Consider the following 23572-nt stretch of genomic DNA (forward strand, 5'->3'; position numbering starts at 1 on the left):
TTGCATTGAACGTTTAGTAGAAATAACTGCTACATGAAATGAAGGCTCTTTAAATATTCATCCTAACCGTCAATGGGATTTTAGCTTCAATTTTTTTTTCTTATCGAAAACAAACAGTTCCTCAGTCTATTGGAAAACATGGTTACAAATAAATCAAACAATAGTTCAATAAAATTCATAAGAAGTGAAAACAATTAATTTCAAATGATGATCGTTTTGAAAGTTTTCAAATTATTTTTTCAAGTGCAAAGTGTTTCAGTGTCTAAAGTACAAAAGTATTTAAGCCTTATTGTTTAAACAGCTTTATGCTGATATTAATCAGAGTCCACTTCCCGGTTAAATATACAATTTTAAGAAGCCTTGAGAACGTGCCACTAGTGTAGCTCAAACCCACAAACCCGTGGTTGGGAGGCAGAAACTACAAAATCACTCTCAACCTTACATGTCTGTCTTATTTTCGAGTAGCGTGTTGTTTTTACCAACCATGGCAAGCAATGATCAAAGCAAGGCACTGTTGGTTGCGGCTTTCGACTTCGGAACCACATACAGCGGATATGCGTTCTCATTCCGAGACGACCCCAACAAAATTCAGACAAACCAGACCTGGTTCGCCGGGGGCGGGGCCGCAATGTTGGTGTCACTGAAAACACCTACTTCTGTCCTTCTGAACCCTAAGGGAGAGTTTGACAAGTTTGGTTTCGAGGCTGAAGACAAATACGCAACCCTAGCTGAAGATGATGAGCACCACGGCTGGAGGCTTTTTCGGAGGTTTAAGATGGTTCTGCATAATAATGAGGTAAGTCATTAATAAAAGATATTCAACTTGATGAACGTATTTACACAAGTAGCCAAACACAAATCAGCGAAGAAAACAACTAGCCATGTAGCCAAATAAAATTACCCGAGTAGCCAAATAGGCAAACACAAATTTAGCCAAGTCGCCAAACAAATTAGCCAAGTCGCCAAACACATATTAGCCAAGCAAACAAGCTAAAATAAAATGATGCTTTTGTTTAGAGGAACAAGGTTCAAAGTCTTACGAGAAATACCCTCATTAGGTATGGCAGCAGCAAACACAGATTACTTTGATTTAAAAATATCCTTATCAATTCATGTATCTGGGTTATCGCCTTCGATTTGGGTGGAATATAGACATTTTTTATGAGTACTCAACATCCCATATATCCCGATATTTATCAATAAGAGCAAATTAGATACGGGAGCGTATCACCTATATAAAGTTTAACTTTAGCACTTGACGAAAGACGTTACGGTAGAGGACTTTAGTGGAAAACAAATGACGGCTTTCCCGTTGTTTGTCATGTCGATCAAGTACCTGAGAGAACATCTACTAAAGGCGGTTACTACACAAAAGATAGGATTCGAGGAAACTGATATATTGTACGTGTTGACCGTTCCGGCTATCTGGGATGACAATGCCAAGAGATTTATGAGGGACGCGGCTATAGAAGTAAGACGTTTTTTTTTAATTGTTTACAGCAGTGAGAGTTTATTGGCATGAGAATGATCTTTCAGACGATGTATATAATTGACTGAGGTCCGTTCACTTCCGTGAGATCACTGGACTGTCGTTATAGTTACATATGGCCCAATCTTGTAATTTATAAATCTATATCATATCAAACCGAACACCCCGATGAGATAATTGATATTTCTCATATCACACCGAACGCATTGCATTCTTAAAATAACATTTTTGATAAAGGCTATATTAGTACAGACGTGTTTGATAGTATTTAAGTAAAAACGTTCATATCACTAGGAATTAATATATTCATGAGGAGGGCTTCCATACATGTAATATTAATATAAAGACATTATCTAAATATAGAACGTCAAAGCATTAGACTACCTAAAATAGCTCTGCCGAAAGAAAAATTCTTAGTATTTTATAATATATTTTCCTTATGTATTCCTTAGATTAAACCTGGATAAGTTTATAAGCTCTTTAAGTATAAACGTTCATTATTTAATACTGATACATGGACAAGTATCTGCGAATAGTTTGTGTATCGAAGTATTTTCATTGAATTTGAATTTATTTTAGCTCCCCTTAGCCGGTGAGCTATTAGGATCGATGGTTGTCCGTCATTCGTCGTCTGTCGTCCGTCGTCCGTCCCCACTTAATTTGTTAACACTCTAGTCGTCACATTTTTGTCACGAAACTTGGTCAGGATGTTTGTCATAGTAATTACTCGGTCGAGTTCGAATATTGGTCATCTGGTGTTAAAAACTAGGTCATAGAGCCCAAATATGGAAAAACCTTGCTAACACTCTAGTGGTAATATTTTCAGCCCAAATATCCTGGAAGTTTGTCAGAAAAATTGTTTCGATGATTTCTAGCTCAAGTTTGAATTTGGATCATCTGGGGTCAAAAACTAGGTCACAGAGCTCAAATATGGAAAAACCTTATTATCTCTCTACTGGTAACACTTTCAGCCCAAATATCTTGGAAATTTGTCATTAAGTTTGTTTCGATGATTTCTAGCTCACGTTTGAATATGGCTAATCTGGGGTCAAAAACTAGGTCACAGAGCTCAAATTTAGAAAAAAAACCTGTAAGCACTCTAGAGGTAACATTTTCAGCCCAAATATCCTGGAAGGTTGTTTAAATAATTTTTAAGTCAAGTTCGAATATGGGTTTTCTGTTGTTTTTTATTGTAAATTTATTGTTTTAAAATCAGTGAAGGTACCGACTTCAAACTTCATGAACTTACTCATAGAGAATTGTGTTTTTTTTGTGACTATGTTTCATACAAATCCAACCTAAATATTGTAAGAGTTATTGTCCTTTGTATCTTTTTAACAAATACATATTTGTCATGTGTTTAAAAAAAATAGACGTAATAATAGTTACACCTAGGGTGTATGGAAAGGTAGACAGGCACCACCCAGTATGTAGTCCGATCAATAACTTTTGAACCCTTTGTCCAATCATGGCTAAATTTGGTCAGAATGTGTATGCACGTGTATGATAATTAGCAAAATTGCTGTAATTACCCTAGAGTTATTGCGCTTTAATCATAGAAATAACCTAAAATTGCTCTTGCCCTATCAATCCCTTTTAATTATTAACAAGTCTATAACACAAAGTTTTACTCAGGTGAGCGATATAGGGCCATCTTGGCCCGCTTGATTTAAAGGCGATTGTCACATACTATTGAATACGTAAAAAGGATAATTATATTTACATATGCTGATGTAAAACCTTGTTGTTAAGGCTGGAGTAGACCCAAATCGCCTTAAGCTGGCCTTGGAGCCGGAATGTGCCTCGATCTGGTGTGAAACATTGGGTACAGACGTGAAGGGCGCTGTAGCGTTTCAAGGATCACAGTTCATGCTAGTCGATCTTGGAGGTAAGGGATCATAAAGTATTCTACTGAAAAACAACAAGTTATTACAATTAGTGTTCTATCTGTCACTTTCACTTGTTCTGGGCTATTGTTACAATTTATGGACGACAAGTTAGTTTCTTATTCCTTTTTCGAATAAGGAATAGAGAACTAGTTCCTTATTCCTTATTCAAAATCAGTTATTGTAGGCATGCATAAAATCACTTCTTTGTAATGTGTTTCGTTTTTTTATAACAACTAAACGACTTTGTGAATAAAATAATGCACGAAAATAGAAAAAAAAATCGAATAAGGAAGTAGTTCTCTATTCCTTATTCAAACTCGATTAAGGAATATAAAATTTTTAAGTTATACATTTCTTTTCAAATGAACTATGCAGAAGTGGTCTACATAAAAAGTTTTCAGAAATGCATTGTCTATTTAAGAGAGTTTTAGACTTAATGTGCTTCAAAATCGCTCTAAATCCTTATCAAATAATTTAAATAAATGCGTTGACTAATTCAAAGGGATGGAGCGTTTCAATTACTTTATAACGCACTCAGTCGAATAAAAATGAGGAAATAGTTCTCTATTCTTTATTCAAACTCCGTATAAGGAACAGAAACGATGAATTTTCAACTTTTTAAGTAAGATATTTTTTGATCAAATAACTATGCAGAAGTGGTATACATAAAAAGATTACAGAAATGCATTGTCTGTCCAAGAGAGTTTTAGTACTTAAAATGCTTTAAAAACGCTCCAAGATCCGAATTAGGAACTTAAATGTTGAAAACGTCAAATATTTAACTTACTCGTTTTATACCTTTTCGACAAAATAACTATGCAGAAGTGGTCTATAGAAATGCATTGCCTATTCAAATGAGTTTCTGTGCTTAAAGTACTTTGAAAACAATCCAATATCCAAATTAGGAACATTATTTACGAAAAATACTCAATTTCAAAGAGCTTAGTTTGCTCATTCTTTGACGAAATATCAATTTAACATTGATCTTATCAAATAATTTGAATAAATGCGTTGACTTATTCAAAGGGGTGGAGCGTTTCAAGTACTTTATACGCACACAAAATCGAATAAGGAACTAGTTCCTTATTCCTTATTCAAACTCGAATAAGGAACAGAAACGGTGAATTATCAACTTTTTAAGTAAGACATGTTTTGATCAAATAACTATGCAGAAGGTGTCTACATGAAGGTTTACAGAAATGCATTGTCTATTCAAGAGAGTTTTAGTACTTAAAGTGCATTAAAAACGTACCAAACTCCGAATAAGGCACAGAAATCTTCAAAACGTCAAATATTTAACTTACTCGTTTTATAACTTTTCGACAAAATAACTATGCAGAGGTGGTCTGTATAAAAAGTTTAAAGAAATGCATTGTCTAAGACAATTTTAGTGCTTAAAGTGCTTTAAAAACTCTCCAATATCCAGATAAGGAACATAATTTACGAAAAATGCTCAATTTCAAAGAGCTTCATTTGCTCATTTTTGACGAAATATCATTTGAACATTGAGCTTATCAAATAATTTGAATAAATGCGTTGACTTATTCAAAGGAATGGAACGTTTCAAGTTCTTTATAACGCACACTAAGTCGTATGATGAATAAGGAACTAGTTCCCTATTCCTTATTCAAACTCGAATAAGTGAGGGGTAAGGTGATTTTTGATTTTCAGTTTTACGGCGTTTTCGTCTACGTTCGGATAGATTGTCCCAAAGAAGTTGGCTGAGAAGCATATCAACATTGCACAGGTTGTTGAACCTGTGATGATTCTTGAGGACCTTTTTGAACTGCATCAATGTCGTTTCTTTTAATTCTCGGATAACAGTTGTCTCATACAGTGTCCACATACTATAACAGGGATCGATTCAAAGAAAACTACATTTTCTCTAAGCTGTACCGTGATACCACAAACGTGATGGAATGTTATAAAACAATACGTTGCCAATGTCTGTTGGTTAGAGCCATTATATGAGACGTCCGTTTATTATCATTTGGGGTCAAATAAAGAAAAAAAAGACAAATACATGCTCTTTAAGCTTGACAGTGATACAACAAACGTAATGGAAAGTTATACAATACTTTGCCAAGCTCTTTCGGTCGAAGCCATTTTATAAGATCTTCGTTGAAAATCGTTAGAAAAAGTAAGACCTAGATGCTTATAGTTATTGACTTTGCTTATTTGGGCATTCTGTATGACCAGAATCGGATTTGGTAGCTTGTTGGGCTTGCGCAAAAATATCATTGATACGTTTTTGTCTGGATATAAAGAAACGAGCCACCACTTGAACCACAACAGGACACGAAAATATCATATTTAAGGTTTTAAGGTCAATTAAAATTTGTTTAACTAATTTATTGATCATTTATGGAGTGTGTTCTCATCCGTTTTTCCAAATATATGTACATTTCAAGATTTCAGAGTTTAATTACGTTTTTAAAGCTCTTTAAGAACTAAAACTCTCTTGAATAGACAATGCATTTCTGCAAACTTTCTATGTAGACCACTTCTGCATAGTTATTTGATCAAAACATGCCTTACTTAAAAAGTTGATATTTCACCATTTCTGTTCCTTATTAGACTTTGAATAAAGAATAGGAAACTAGTTCCTTCTTATTCCTTATTCGATTTAGTGTGCGTAAAAAGTACCTGAAACGCTCTATCCCTTTGAATAAATCAACGCATTTATTCAAATTATTTGATAAGATCAATGTTAAATTGACATTTCGTCAAAAATGAGAAAATTAAGCACTTTGAAATTGAGAATTGTTCGTACATTATATTTCTTACTTGGATTTTGAAGCGCTTTTAAAGCCCTTTAAGCACCAAAAATATCTTGAGTAGACAATGCGTTTCTTTAAACTTTTTTATAAAGATCACATCTGCATAGTTATTTTGTCGAAAGGTTATCAAACGAGTTAGTTAAATTTTTGACGTTTTCAAGATTTCGGTGCCTTATTCGGAGTTTGGTACGTTTTAAAAGCACTTTAAGGAACTAGTTTCTTATTCTTTATTCCACTTAATGTGCGTTATACAGTACTTGAAACGCTCCATCCCTATGAATAAGTCAACGCATTTATTCAAATTATTTCATAAAATCAATGTTCAGTTGATATTTCGTCAAAAAATGAGCAAATTAAGCACTTTGAAATTGAGTATTTTTCGTAAATTCTTATTCGGATTTAGAGCGTTTTTAAAGCACTTTAAGTGCTAAAACTCTCTTTTATAGACAATGCATTTCTGAAAACATTTTATGTAGACCACTTCTGCCTAGGTATCTGAAAACAAATGTATTACTTAAAATGTTTCTTTTTCTTATTCGAGTTTGAATTAGTAATATGGAAATAGTTCCTTATTCCTTATTCGATTTTATGTCCATTTTCGTGCATTATTTTATTCACAAAGTTGTAGAATTGTTATGAAAATACGAAACACATCACAAAAAAGTGATTTTATGCATATCTAGGAATAACTCATTTTGAATAAGGAATTAAGAACTAGTTCCCTATTCCTTATTTGAAAACGGAATAAGGAAATAACTTATCGTCCATTTACAATTTACTTATTTGTTCAATAACTATTGAGTCAAGATTGCTTTTTAATTAGTTTCGACAGGTAACGTATACCTTAAATACATGAAACAAAACAATTTATCATTGTTTTAAAATGCAGGAGGCACCGCAGATATATCTGTCCATGAAAGAAAACTAGATGGAACCCTGAGGGAAATACACAAAGCCAGTGGGGGCCCGTGGGGAGGCATCTATGTGGATGAAAATTACATGAAAATGTTGAATAAACTTTTTGGGGAAAAAGCTCTCACTGACCTCCGAGAGACTGAAATGAATGATTATTTCGACGTCACTAGGGAATTTGAACATAAGAAACGGTCATTCGACACAGACAAAACAAAGCAGATAATTGTTCGTGTTTCTGCCTCGCTGAGGGATCTTGCTGAAAAGTATTCATCCAAATCTTTAGAGGAACAAATTGCGTCCTTAAAAGTGCGGGAAAATGCCATCACTACGAGAGGCAAAGACAAGCTGAAGATTGGTACAGCAGTTGTCCAATCATGGTTTAAAAGACCAATCGATCTGCTGATCCAGCATCTGAAGTCTCTTTTAGCTGAACCAAAGATAACAAGCGTGCGAACTGTTATTCTGGTGGGCGGTTTCGGTGAAAGTCCGTACGTTCAGGAGAGAATCAGGAATAAATTAGCCGGGGTGAGACTGATCGTCCCTTCAGATGCGGGCCTCGTCGTGCTGAAAGGTGCCGTGAGGTTTGGACATAACCCCTCCATTGTCTCCTCCAGGATCATGAAATACACGTATGGGACAGAAGTGTGTGAACATTTTGATGGAAAGAAGCACCAAGATGGAGAGAAGGTTTGTGTGGATGGAAAGTGGTTGGTGCCTAAATGTTTCAATGTGTTCGTTCGGGTCAACGAGGAGGTGAGAGTGGATCAACAGGTGTCCTGTGAGAGTTATCCTAATGGTGAAATATCCGACACACCCGTGTACAGAACGACACAGAAGAACCCCGAGTTCACAACAGACCCCGGATGTGAACTGCTCGGGGATGTTGAGCTCGAAAACAGCACCGATATTCCATTTGAGCAGCAGACAATAAAAACTACGCTTATGTTCGGAGATACAGAACTTCTCGTCAAACAGAAGAACACGACCACAGGAAAAGAAGCTTACATGACCTTTGAATGCTTCAAATGAAACGTTTTGATACATTTGACATGACTTGTATTACCTACTCATAAACTCCATAGTGATTTCATATGTTTTGCAAACTATTTGAATGTATTTTAAGTCTGTGTGTACATATTTCTTAATAATAATAATAATAATAATAATAATAATAATAATAATAATAATAATAATAATAATAATAATAAATAATAATCGTATTCAAAATAGCAATCAGAATTGAATGAGTTTCTGTATATACAGTTGTTAATAAAAGTATGTGTTTCATAATTATATAATCAGTTTATCTGACAGCAAACCAAAAGTAAAGACATTTATCAAAATGATTTTCAGATGCACTGGAATCTCTACATCTGCCTTTCGATAAAGAATCAGAAATTAATATTAAATATTTTAAGCATACATTTTACAAAACCGAGTGTTTCAAAAAAAAACTTTAGGTTAAACTTGAGAGTAAATGTGTCAAATCAATGTTTTAATATCATAATTTAACAACTTACTACTACTAGGCGTTTCCCGACAGTTCATACATCAATAAAAGCCATAAAATAACAATTCTTAATACTCAACATCACATTTTAACAGAAAACAAGTGCCCTAAAATATCATATATTTTGGTCAACGCCGTGGAATTGTCATTGGAAAAGGGGGTTCACTAGAGTAGTTTTGGTACATTTATCAACTACAGCAAATTTAAGCCTTTCGGAGTCAAAATCATGGTATTTATCATTAGTGTAACATTTGTACACAACGCGAATTTATAATTTTTCTTTTTCTATTAACTGGTTTTATTTTTTTCAAATAAACTATGTGCTCCCACCACCAAAAGAAAAAAACTTATTGGATATATGAAAAAGGAGAACATATTGTACGATGAATATTTTCAGTAATAAACGTCTTTCATTGCCAAGAGGAACGCACCTTAAATAGTGGTGACAGTGGAATACCTGCATAACATAAAATTGGCCGAAAGAAAAGTCATTTGTTGCTGCATTAAACGTTCATTACATTCATTAATTTATGCCGTAAACAACAGTGTACTTTGGCCGCAATAAACGTCCATTACACGAAGGTGATCGTAATAAAGTTCATTTTTGCCGCAATAAACGTTTATTTTACGACTTCGTTTGAACAGAAACAAGAACAAAACGACATTGAAAGTTTCCGAGTTTAATTCTACATAACCAACGTAATAAGAGCATAATAACTTTGCTATTAAATAAATGCTATTGGAATAACAGCTTAAACCGAATAGTTAGTAAAAGGATTGGCAAGATATGGCCGTGAAAACGAACGAACTCCATCATAGGTCAAAGTAACACACGGCTGAAAGTCCGAGTTGAAACGAACCCCGCAAGCCGAGAGAGGCTGGGCTGCCCCGTTATATGAAGTGATTATACAAAATGTTATATACAAAATGTAATAACATTTTGCTAATGTTATTGTGTCCTATGGCCTACCCGTGCTGGAATAGCCTGTTTAGCAAAGTGGGACAACTCAGCAACTACTGTCTGCATCTAAATTATCCAATAGTCAATGCAAAATCCGCAATGCAATGGCAATGCAATAATGCAACCACCAATTGCCAACAGCAAATGCAAAATCAGCAATTTCATGGCAACGCAACGCAGCGCAACAATGTAGCCACCAATTGCCAATAGCTAATGCAACAGCAACAATCTCCTGGTAACGCAACGCAACAATGCAACCACCAATTGCCAAAAGCTAATGCAACATTAGCAATATCCTGGCAATGCAACGCAACGCAATGATGCAACCACCAATTTTCAATAGCCAATGCAACATCAGCAATCTCCTGGCAATGCAACGCAACGCAACGCAACTATGCAACCACTGGAACGCAAAGTACTAGGACGTTCCCGGCCTTGAGAAATATACATGCAGCAGACTCTTTCAGATTTTGTAATTCCAGCAACGGGATTATTAGTGTAAATTATATCTATATTCTATAAAAAAAGATTTTTGTGTATAAATCCCAATTTGATATTTATGGCCCTCTTGTGGATTTTCCTACCAAGTGAAAACTAGCACCGAGGTGCTCAACCCATATACAACTAAATTCTAAATTATATATGTATATAATTTATGCATTTTTAACTGAAGACAGTCAAGCCAACTCACGGCTTGCGATTTATTTTCCGCCACAAAATTGTTAAACAATTTCCCACCCAAAATTCTTTTTCTATGAAATGTATTATATAATCCCTTAAAGCGTCATAATGAAATTATATCAACCGAAAGTTGAGATGTATTTAAACCATGCCCCCACCCTGAATTGGCGTTTGCAGGGGTTATATTTGCACGCATGATTAGCGGGGAGAACTGGCCCACATTATGAATAGCTATGATTAAATTTGCAGCTCGCCCACGAGCATTTTCCTTAATAAAGCAAGCATATCGTGTAGACGATCGTGTTTGACCCGTTTGATTAACCAGGGCCATTGGATTTCCCTGAAATGTATTACGTTCTAAAAATACAGCGCCGATACAGATCATTATTTTGGTCCATGAAGACGGAGCTCATCATGGCCTGTCGTAACCTGAATTGCTTGTCATATGAGCCCCATGCAAAGTCACATTGTCGCGACGCGCATTCTCTAATGTTATACATGTATTGGAGCATTTCATTTTTCAATAGATTGTATTTTCTTTTTCTTTGATTTGGACACAATACAACCATCTAAAATATTGACTGTACTGATGTACCCGGGTACAGCGACACTCGTTGCATTATAATCAATGCTTTTTTATTATATGACTAACCAACATTTTGATGTTTTGATATCCTGGATGGGGTAGCTAACCATTTTAAAAATGCATTCATTTACTGTACAGAACACAGAATCACTAGAAAAAATAAATCAATCCTGACCGTCATTCTCACTATTTTCATTTTTTCACATATTAATTCTTAACCTCGCTATTATATAATGTGAAGAAAAGTTTTGTAATTTATAACCATGGTTTCACATTCTAAGTCAGAAGCCTCTTGAATTATATCTTTTTTTGTAACATATTAAAATCAAATTGTATCGTCATAGTCCCTTAAATCACGAGCACTGTGACCTTGAATCGCGGTAATCATTGTTTTTGACTGGTTATCACGATATTTGCGCGTATCTGCAAGGCTTTGAAACCATTTTTACTAAAGTTCATTTTTTTTTTACTATTAACTAATGACTAAGGAACTGCTTTTGAACAACAGATAAATCCACCACGAACGTGAACATGGCAAATAATGCAGTTTTACTATTCCCAAATTAATTGCCATTGAAACCCACAATATTTCCCACAAAACATCCTTAAAAACTCGCCGGCCACCCCATCAGCTTTGCACACTATTTATAAATGGCAGTAACGGGACGTGAATTCTTGAAGTAAGGCTAAGTTAAATTACAATATGGGTAATATGGGTTCACATGAACCAAAGTCTTAGGGTAAAAAAAAAGGAATTATTGAATCTTTGTTTCTGTTTTAGGCACATCCCCAGAAATGATAATGCAATACAGACTAATTTTCTATGCTTTTGTTCAAAATGATCAGAGAGGAAAGCACCTGTGCCCTCAAGACATCTGGAATGTTTAGTGTCGCTGAAAACATACCCAAAAAGAAAGTCTCGTCTTGGATATAAATTATATTAACCCCTCACTACGAGTAATTTCATATGATGAAATGTCCATGCCTGCGAAATATTGTAAATATTTTATTACAAGTTGAAATTTTGATATTAATATTTTTGAAGATATGTTTGACTTCTTCCCCAATAAACAATTGATTAAAATAGTGCTGGCCTAATTAAAAACGTGCCGACACGGACCACGTCAGACTGAGCGAATCTAGGTACTCGAATCCAGATGGTTGCCTAGTTTTAGTGCCTGTGTCCCGCCGACAACGCATACGCGAACCTATGACCGTTTTTTCCTAAATACTTGTGACAATAAGGTTGAATAAATGGCTAAAGTAACTAAAAATGATTTAAATGTTTTGTCTGACTATTACTTTTGATTAATTCCCTACATCCGAGAATCCTAATTAGTCGAGGATACAGTCAGTCCGTCACTTTTGGTTCCTTAGAATTTTGACATCTCCCTTTTCCCAAGCCCACGATGGCAACGATTTTTTAATTATAAGGTGCTTTTCAACAAACACTATCCGTCTAATCGTTATAATTAATTGCGTTATATTGATCGTTATATTCGTATATTTGCCGAAGAGGTTCCACGTTCTAAGAAAATCTAGCATCACCAAAGCCGTCGCTAAGAGCTAAGTAAATATTTGATAGAAACACCGCAAGCGCAGACCGCTGTACCTAATATAACTTACACTATTAATAAAGGTAATGTTTTCGGCATTAAAGCGACTAAAGCAGATCCTTCGTAATCAAAATATACCAGTATTCCAACCAACCCCCACACCAAAGAGAAGGAAACATATGCACATTCACGACACAAAACTTTGCTGTGTTTTTCCAAAGTTCCATATATTCATTTTTAAGATGAGTTACGTATTTTTTTGACAAATAGCTACATAAATGATAAATACATGCATACTACATATATACGAAGTTACTAATTAACATGAACGTCCCATTTAATGTTTAACCAACTGCTTTGAACTTAAATACTAATGAGAGAAAAACCGCCACATGTCTACTTAAGAGCACAGAGGTCAAATAAATACAAGTGCTGTACCGGATGCACCACGACACCAAACCTTTGCACATGTCATCTAATTACATTGCTCATTACAAAAGAATGGCCATATTTGTAAATCGCCCTCATGATTTGCCGGTACGATTGTGTTGGTACACGTGTGGACAAATCATTTTTAGCCAACATTTACATGTCTATGTCAACATGATTTTAATAGTTTGCACCCATGAGAATAGTTCCACCTTGACCAGAATACGCCAATCCATCCTAAACATCTAGAGAAAATGCCTATCCTCGGTCGGAACATCATTTTAAGCAGATAGAGAGGGCAACTCTAGGACCGCGCAATTACATTTTGAAAATCGATAACATTACCCTGAACGCCGTTTCCATCTACGTTTTTCAGCGGTAACTGTGGTGCCAGAGGTATCTGCGGCGCCTGCCTTTGGCGCCGTAGACTCAATGAATTACTTGGATTTTATTTAAACCGTGGATATAAAGGCAATATTTTGAAGAGCACTTGCCTTCTAGTTTTTGAAGATGAATTCCTGAAACAAAACAATTCATGTTATCTTTAAAACCTTTTTTGGCTGACTCGGATTGTTTTGGCAAGTGACTTCATTTTCTTTAAATATTTTACATTTTCAAATCATTTGGAAAGAAAAATTAGCTTATACATGTCACTTTTATTGTTAATAATGTTTTCCTTATTTGTTCCCAGTTTTGGTACAATGATGCTTTTTATTATGAAACTCTATGATCACACAGTTTTAAAACTTTTATTTTTTAAGGCAGACTGTAAGTGATGTTCATAGTTTCAAACAATGACTGCATCGTATCTTTGAAAAGTTTTTGCATTAGGTGCTCTGAATTGTATTCCTCCGTCTGTAGATAGAGTTGGGATCTCTAATCATAGAAGTACATGGGGTTTACCTATAAGTTTATTATTTTTTGTTTTATTGTTAAGATTCCTCAAGTTAATACATACTTTGATAAGATTTACCTTTTGCGTTTTATCTTTATTTAGGATTGTTGGGATAAGAGTGAGTTTTTTGCACTTAAACTGGTTTAAACCCCCAGTAAATTTACATTTTACTGACCGTTCCAAAGCGGTACATAACAGTCCTTGATAAACACCTAGTTTTTATATATAGTATGTATGCAATGTGCTGCTTGTGGAGTTTTGTGCTGTTCTTCCATGTTTCTTGTTTGTGATTTTAGGTTATTTGTCTTTGGCGTTTACTCAGTGCCATTAAACCAGGTTTATACTTAAACATTTTGCTACTGAGCTTGTTTCTGTAGCTTTTCACATACATATTGCTTCTCTTTCCAAGACGATAGAGGCGGGCGGTGAAAGTCCGTACGTTCAGGAGAGAATCAGGAATGAATTAGCCGGCGTGAGACTGATCGTCCCTCCGGATGCGGGCCTCGTCGTGTTAAAGGCGCAATTAGGTTTGGACACATCCCCGCTATTGTCTCCTCTAGGATAATGAAATACACGTTTGGGACAGGTGTCTTGAGAAGAAGTATGTTTGGATGGATGGAAAATGGTTGATGAATGATTGTTTAATTGTGTATTTGCGATTGAACGAGTAGGTCAGAGTAGACCAACAGATGATCGTGACGAGTATGCCTAGGAGTAAAATATCCGTTTTACCCGTCTTCAGGACGACACAGAATAACCCTAAGTACCCAACAGAAGATGGGTGTGAACTTCTCGGGACCATTACAATTGTAAATAGCATTGCCATTCCGTGTGAAAAACATGTTTGGGGGTACGGAGCTGCTGGTGAAGCCAAATAACACTGTCACGGGGAATGAGGCGTTCATGACATTTGAGTGTTTCAAATAAATAGTTTTATCGGATGATGATTGTGAAACAGGGGATAAAACATGCTGAATTACAGGTCCAAATCGAAAGAGAACAAGAATGCATGATCGAATTTCTGAAAATTCATTCATTTATCTACACAGTGATACTATCCATTTGATGCAGTAATCTGTCGCATTTTTCCGCAAGGGCTATTTATAAACACATCGTTTCTGAGAGTGGCCAAAAACAAAAACAATATGATTACTCATAAGGCATGCAACCTTGGTCCAATGTTTTATAATTTAAATAAATAAGACATTTGCAATTGTTTTTATTTTGGATATTGTGATTGGTTTTAATGAAATCAACAGACCGGGTTCTTTAGGGATCTGGTCACTTTCGGTTTTAAAGCCTGTAAATAAACTAATGGAGAATTGGCAGTTATTTTTTTATTAAAGCCATTCTAAATTATTAATTCAAAATCTGTCAAGCTAAAGTTTGTTAGCGTTTATGTGCATGTTTCTGCCAATGGCATTGCCCGACAAATTCATTTTTAATAACTTAAAGGAGCTCAACAACCAAAACTCAATAAATCAAATTACAACGCCAAGTTTCCATTTAGTGTTTTATTGGTTAATAAGAAAAATGCAGGCTGGCCTATGTTTAGGCATTTCACAATTGAAACTAAGCAAGTAAGCATTTTTTAATCTTCTAAACAGTTGATTGGATGCCTACCAATTTTAATTGTTTATAGATCATACAATATCACTAAGTAACTAATACTTAAATAATAATGGGAAAGTTTCAAATTTCAACATATCAATGTTTTAAGGTGTAAATTTCAGGAGACATTTTTATGTTCTGTTTAGTTACTTGGATTATAAAATCACTCTCTGTACAAATTATTCAACTTGTCAAACATAATTAGTCTTCATAAAATTCCTGTTATGATAGGATTTTGATTGCTGTCATCAATTTTCAACTCAATGTTGTGATTATTCATTTGAAATGATTTTAAACTTCACATTCCATAAATAGCTGTTTTTACTTTTTGACTAAATATTGTGACTATTTTTACACATAGAAGTAAGTCTGCCAATTCATGAATGGTCAGTTTTGTCATTGATTGCTTTTTTTCCCCTTTTTTATTTAATCTTTTCTTCCTTTCAGTGAGATATAAAGCCATAGAATACATCCATGCCACTCAAATTTATCAACTCAGAATGATGGGAAGGATTGCAAGTAACTTAGAACTATGATGCATATTTACCAGAGAATATCTCATGAACATGCCATTTGCTTAATTTTTTTTTTGGAATTATACCTTAAGTTATTGAGAACTCTTTATAAACTGTGACAATTTGTATGATGACATATTTTATTATTTGTAAAATAAACGCTTTTGACATTTTTCTGAGCTGTAAAGTTGAATTGATTCTTAAATTGATTCTGATAAATACCAAACTGTGTATAGACATCAAACCTCACTACATTTATATACATAGTTGTCCTTCTCTGAATAATACATAATGATCTTTAATAGGTTTCTTTTTACTTCCAGTTTCACCCTCACCTGACTGATGCAGATTCAGTTACCTAATTGTATGTACTTTTTTGTCAAATTGTATTTTTTGCTCTATTAGAAATATAATGTTGACCTTTTTGAGGAATAATTTGGAAAGAAAAAATAAATTATTATAAAGAAAAAGTAATTTGCTATGTATAAAAAGTTGACAAAGATGTTGAACAGTATGAAGTTTTAAATTATAAAATCCTTATTTCTCTCAGTATGTATGTCAACTTTATTAAGATAATATCTGGTAATATAATGTATTCCCTTAATTAATTGTGATAAAACCTTTTTACAAGTGTAGTTGTAGTTGTAGTTGTATGTATACATCTGTATATGTATGTTGCCATATAAACTGAATGCATGCAGTTTCTTTTGTGTACATGTGTATTGAAATCACATTCCTTTGTTATATTTTCAGGCTCATGATGGTTTCTGAGAAAAAACAGCTGGGTGTAATTTGACAGTATTTTTTCAGTATTTGACAGTGGTTCTATCATGCAACAGTCATACCATGAAGTGTCTTACAGATTCTCTCTCAATTCCTGCAATATCCAAGATTACAGTGTAGTGCAAAGAGAATTATCTTCTTGCAATAAGAAGTATCTGCACTTCCAAATGTACAGCATGAACAGTTCCTTCACTTTTTGAGTGATTATGGAGTGAAAATGTTTCCATATAAAATGTTGTCGTTTTATGTGTTATGAATGGTTACAAATACAAGTATTTTAAATTTGGTTTGAAACAGGACTATTGTCCTTTTGTTTGTTTCTAAACAGTAACTGGTATTATTCGTGTTTATAGTATCCATGTCACTTAAAAAAAAGTCAGTTCTTTTAAAGATGCACTCTTACTCCCCCATAAGATTTACCACAATTAATACTATTGTTTTATTATTCCAAAAAAGGATGAATAAATGTCAAAAACAATGGTTCTAAAGAAGGATACCTATTTTTACTTGAAGGAAATGTGCATAAAACACAGTATTTCTACCATTTGAGATCATAGTAGATCATAGTAAATCTTTAAGCATTCACTAATCATTTAATATGTTTGCGTTTCAGCTATTAAATACACGGTTACAATCTTGTTATCAGTACTAAATATTTTCCATAAATGAATTATTAAGTAACTTGTTAACAGTCAAAGTATATGTTTGTTATACATGTGTATGCATCGATATTAAATAAGAGTGTCACTTTAAACAGTTGCCATGGTAACTAGAGTCTAGTTTTCTTAGGAAACTGTAAATGTTGTCTTTCAATGTGATACTTTTTTAGCATGTCCGCTTCAGTCGATGAAATATTTCTGTTATTTTTTATTCATTTGGTCATACTTTGTATACAATTAATGACGCTTCCGCAAAAGCAAAGAGTGGAGTTAGCAGATTGAATGAATGCCTTTATAGAGGCCCAGTGAAACTCAATGATTTATGCGGCATACTGATGCGTTGTCTGATACATAAAATAGGATTAGTTGCTGACATCGAAAAAGCCTTTCATCAAATTGGACTACAGCAAACTAAAAGGGATGCAACGAGGTTTCTTTGGCTTAAAATTTGAAAGACGCAAACATCACACCATCCAACATTCAGGAATACCGATTCTGTCGTGTTCCGTTCGGAGTGATGTCAAGCCCTTTTCTGTTAGGAGCAACTATAGAAACACACCTTGAATCTTACAAAATTGATCTGGCTGATAAACTCAATCGAAATATCTATGTTGACAATCTAATAACTGGTACCAACTCAGAAGAGGAGGCAGTTGGTCTTTACAAAGAATCAAAGAAAATATTCAGTGACGCATCCATGAACATCATGGAATGGTGTACCAATGACAAATGTGTAAGCGGTCAGTTACCTGAACATGACAAAACATGTTGCAAAGATATGAAGGTAATTGGACATACATGGGGCACAAAAAAGACACAATATCCATCCTAACACCAGATGAATGTCCCTCAAGGACTCTTTGCTCCTATTTTGGTGAGGGGGAAGTGGCTCCTACAAACGTTGTGGAGCAAACTAATTGAGTGGGACGATGATCTTGAAATTACCAATGATAACGCATTACAATTTAAAAGTGCAAAATCTGTGTTGGATCTAGTGTGGAAATCAGTGACAACAAATGACGAAGTGCAAAGTTATATATCAAAAAGAAACATAAAGTGGAATTTCATAGTCGAACGCGCACCGTGGATGGGCGGTTTTTATGAACGTCTTGTTGGAATAGTGAAAAGTTCTTTGCAAAAAGCCATTGGTAGAACATGCTTTCTGAAGTACAGTTTCAAACAATTGTGAAGGAAGTTGAGGTTACTGAGAATAATAGGCCTCTCGTTTATGTGTCCAACGATTTGGAGTCTAACATTGGACTAACCCCATCAAAATTTCTGTGTTTGAATCCTCATACTGGAATAGCCGATGTCAGCACATATCTTAATGACCTTGATTTCAGTCCAAAGGAAAACTATACATTTGTACTGATAAAACTTTGGAAAAAGTGTCAACGGTTTTTCGACAATTTTTGGAACTTGTGGAGACAAGACTACCTTTTGAGTCTGCGAGATAGAATGCAAAATGAATTAAAATCAGGACGAATCAAATCCAGCTCATTTCCAACAGTCGGAGATGTAGTGCTTGTGCGTGACGAGTGTTCTAGGGGATCCTGGAAATATGGAAAATTCGTGAATGTCGTATCGAGTTAAGACGGACAAGTCCGATCTGCGAATGTGCAGGTCCCATCTGACCGAGTGATTGGTCGACCAATAAACCTTCTTTATCCACTAGAGGTGTGTAGTGAACCAGGCATAATGAAGGAAAAAAATGTACTAAACGATAAACATAATTATATTCGCCATCGGACGTCGCCCAGTTCGACGAGCTACAAGGAATGCAAACAAGAACATTCAGAAACTTTTACAAATATAATGACGACAAGGTTGTGACACTTTCAAGGGTGTAAGGAAATACTTATTGATGAGTCGATTTCTGTCTGCCGGCGTGTCGCGAATATGTTATTAAACATGTAGATCTTTGTATAATTGATAGTTCATGTGCAATATTATGTTTTATAAGTATTACATTGATCTTTGGTAACTATAATTAACGTATAATGTTTGTTTTGCTCCGTTGTATTTCTCCATCATGAGTTAATCTTTGTGTTTCTTTTATATGTTTGCACCGATGAGGTTTTATATAACAGCTTTCACCAGAGCCATTGCTCCGTTAGTATGTACTTTCATGTTACCCGCAATTCTCGTGCATTTCATGTGTAGTTGGCGGGAATAATTAGTATATAAATCGGTGCGCAAATTGTTCCACAGAGATCATTTTTACTGGACTTATTGGACTAACATTTATCAGTTTATATTGTATTAAAAATGTGTTTGCAATATTTACTTGCACTTTTACTTACAATTGGATTTAATACAGAAATATACCTTTGTGATTTTGTGTACCTAAAACGGGAAATTAAAGTTAAAATAAATTCTAAATGTGTTTTTGTGATCTCTCAACTCCGGTGTGGCAAGTTCGGGGCCTAATAAAGTGAAACTTCGCCACACATGTTTGCAATTTTCAATGGGAAGGTGTCTATGTTTAAATGTCTTAAAAATAACTATAAATCAACTTTACTTCAAATGTTTGGTCAAGTCCGTGTTGAAGCGTGTAAAAACTTCCAAAACGGCATATATCATGAATTAGCATGCGATATACAATATTCATAGTTTGAATCGCCAAAACTTCCGTTTTTAAAGACACAAGTTTGGGCAAAAGGGATTAGGGCTCTTAAGATCTAAAGATATAAAATCGTCTGCGATATGTTTAACCCTTGAAACCAGTTTGTCAAAAAGTTGATTATCCTAGTATTGTTCAAATAGTAATTAGTTAATGACTATATTTACTATTGCCAGAGATAAGGCTTAACTTAAGGATTTGTTCATTATTTGAAGAAAAGTGTGAGTGATAATTTCCAAGTTGCATGACGAAATGTCATGAACGATGTTTGTAAAGAAGCATTTACATGTTTAACAATAATATAATTGATAACGAAATATGACGGCCCAAACATTGTTTTATGAAAATATTAATTTTAAATACCAACTTTTCCGTGAATAGTATTGTTACCGCACCCAACCTTTGCTATTTTCAATGATACAATGTAGTGATCTCCCATAGAAAGCGGAGAAGATTACTGTGCGAAATTTGGAAAAACTAACATTATGCAGATTTCATTTAGAAGAATTTTAAACATGACAAATTAATTATTGCTTCATTTTTCCTTAAGCAATGCCTTTCAAAACAATGATTCCTATGTTGGTTCAATTGAATACACGACAATCGTTTCAAATCACTTACTCATTACAGTTCATTTTGCTATCTGTAACAACATGCCATGCCTGAAAGGCAACATTCCTTAAACTTCTGTCGGGTATTATCAACGATAGTTTCTTTAGAATGCTTGTATACTTAACTTTGTATCAATGAAGAACACCAAAGCCTTTGACTGTGATGCATATACTTTTTCCACTTTTACTTATTATTCTTTTTCGTTTCTATATATATATTCTTTTTCACGAGCCGAGTTTATGAAATGAAGCACTATTGTCCTTGAATGCAATTATATTTTACTATTTGGATAAAAAAGCACGCTGTGTGTTTCTTATATTCATTTTTATACCATTTTTATGTGAGTATCTTTTTATGAGTCGAGGCAGGTTGCCTAGTTAAGATCTTTGAGACAGCATTGTTTTCTTTTAATAGAATTAAATAATTGACAACTAAGAAATAAATTATTGCTTACAATAAAACTTGTACTCTCGGGAGTAGTTGTGTTGGCTTTTTAAAAATAAGATTGAACGGCTTAGTCGAAAGGACGCACAATTTTGCTAGGGTGCTTCAAATAAGTCGTCAAGATTTAAATCTTTAAAACATAATTCGATACAACATTCAAGGCTTTATAACAATGTTCAATTCTGTGATAGGATTAAAAAATCCTTGTGTATAAACAAGCTATGCTATCCAAACAGAATACTCGAGTGTCGATATAATGGAATTAAAGTCATGATGTTTTACACTATATTGACAGACAATGAAATAACCGAACGTTATGGAAACGTACTTATTAAGACAAACTCCTTTGTTGTTACTGCTCCTTTCAGGCAAAATATGTAACGAAACAATCACTAAAAAGATTTGAAAAATATATACTAATATGTTGATGGATACATAATGCAGATGATTTGGTATGTTCGTATAACGACATAGAAAGGCAAATGCAGTCGAGTATCCTAACATATTTGTGTCAATTAATCATTTTGACTGATTTAATTCAAAATTCAATATAAAAATTGTTTTGAATTCACAGTCTTTGAAAAAAAAAAACATTCAAAAGCAATTTAAAAAGTCGGATAAATTCGTAATGATTAAATAATTGTACACAATATCCGAGATCGACCACCATATAGTGTGCTCCTTGAACCGTTACATCGTTCTTGGTGTCCGTTTTCTCACGCCAGATTGAAGCACATTCCGGCTCTAAGGCCAGTTTTAGGCGACTTGTGTCGATTCCAGCCTTAACAAAAAATGAGCTATTAAATTGTTATTATATTAGATTTGCTACATAGTTGTACCGCAGTATGCTACAATAAATATGCGGTATAAAATATTTTGAGGAAATAAATGCAACTTAGAATTAAAGTACTACACATGTAATTCACCGATGCGAATCTAATTTGATTTAAGATGAACCAGTATGATACAATTATAGTCATATATATCCAGCTTTTATTCAAATAAAATAAATACGAGACTTCATGAAAAGAGAATATGAATACGATTTGTTCTGTATTACTGTATATAAGAAATATGACACTCGACTTTGGCCATATAAAATATGAAATGTTATGGACAGCCCCCCGAAAATGATTGGATTATACAATATGACCCTCAGAAGTTGGTAATATCTTATTTATTATTTAGTTTTTTTCTCTTTTTTAAAACTGATTCTTACTGCAACTGCTGCATCCCTCATAAATCTCGTCGCATTGTCATGCCAGATAACCGGGATGGTCAACACATACACTATATCCGCCTCATTTAGATTGACAACCGGCGTTAGAAGATGTTTTTTTCAGATACTCGATCGACATTACAAACAGCGGGAATGCCTCCATCTGTTTGCCGCAAACGTCCTCCACTGTAACGTCTTTCATCAAGTGCTAGAGATTACACTGTTTCTTTAGTTAATATAACTCGTTTTTCTTTCAGAAAATAACTCTAATTGTCGTTAAGTTGCTACTTGCTTAAATTGGACTAACTTTGTTATTTTCTCTAATAAATTATTGTTGAGATCAGTTTGACGATGAGTATGCATAAGCAATTTTTGAGCCGACGCCCGGGACTTCCTGGTTCCAAGGCGTAAACCCCGATATTTATTGATAACGATATCATGATGCCTATGTAAGTTGTGTTTGTTGTAATGTGACGCTAAAGTTGTGTTTTGCGTTGACACACCTGTCTCTAAACAAGGTCATCGTAAATGTTCATGCAATTAATATTCTATTATTCATTAGACCTTTTAAGTTAGCATGTTTTGTTTACTAAAACAGACCTCACTACTATGCAGGATCATCTTAAACCTCCGAAAAAGCCTCCAGTCGTCATGTGCACCATCTTCAGCCAGATATGTATAATAATCTTCAGCCTCAAAACCAAATGAATGAAACTCTCCTTTCTGATTTAGAAGGACGGATGTAGGAGTTTTCAAGGAAGCACCACCTCCTGCATACCAATTCCAGTTTGTCTGAATCTTGTTCGGGTCATCTCGGAGAGAGAAAGCATAGCCACTGTACGTCGTTCCAAAATCAAAAGCGGCCACTAACAGCGTCTTGCCTTGAACATTGCTTGCCATTGTTGATAAAGCCACACGCTGCTCTAAAACAAGACAGAACGGTGAATATGAGAGTGGTCTAGTGGTTAAGGGATCCGCATCTCACCCATGGGGTCGTGATTTGTTTCTTCGTAGTCTTAAACAAAAACATCATGGAAAAATTCGTTCTTAGGGGAGATATTCAACAGTAGAACGTCAGTGGGTGCGTGCTTAGTAGTTATATTCAATAGTATTGCACTACTGAAGCTATATATCCAAGGTATGAAACCTCCTTCAGACCTCAATATCGCAAGCTTAAGTCATTTATAACTCTCGGTCCTATCCCAACAGCATAGCATGAATCTTAAACTATCTAGTATATGTTTTTTACATTATTGACATACAGATTCTGTCAATGAATATGATGGTCAATTTTCTTAAGAGGAATGATTCTAGAGCACAAAATGAACTTAAGGAATTGATAAACAACATAACGTTCTACTGAATTATTTTGTACATAATTAATCACCTTATCAAAATATGACTAACTACTAGCA

The 23572-nt window shown here is 34.5% G+C and overlaps 2 protein-coding genes across 2 annotated transcripts; one reads left to right on the forward strand and one right to left on the reverse strand.

Moving 5' to 3' along the window:
* Positions 1-313: 313 nt before the first annotated feature.
* LOC128245773 (heat shock 70 kDa protein 12A-like) lies at positions 314-8102 on the forward strand. Its single transcript, XM_052964003.1, has 4 exons — positions 314-796; positions 1253-1471; positions 3242-3377; positions 7048-8102. Exons 1-4 carry the CDS (start codon positions 443-445, stop codon positions 8100-8102), a joined length of 1764 nt encoding a protein of 587 aa, XP_052819963.1. The 5' UTR covers positions 314-442.
* Positions 8103-22239: 14137 nt separating this feature from the next.
* LOC128245775 (heat shock 70 kDa protein 12B-like) lies at positions 22240-23057 on the reverse strand. Its single transcript, XM_052964004.1, has 2 exons — positions 22758-23057; positions 22240-22365 (listed from the first exon to the last, which is right to left on the reverse strand). The coding sequence occupies exons 1-2, from the start codon at positions 23055-23057 to the stop codon at positions 22240-22242; spliced, it is 426 nt and encodes a 141-aa protein (XP_052819964.1).
* Between the last annotated feature and the right edge of the window lie 515 nt (positions 23058-23572).

This window comes from Mya arenaria, chromosome 9 (genome assembly GCF_026914265.1).
Source record: "Mya arenaria isolate MELC-2E11 chromosome 9, ASM2691426v1".
NCBI lineage: Eukaryota > Metazoa > Mollusca > Bivalvia > Myida > Myidae > Mya > Mya arenaria.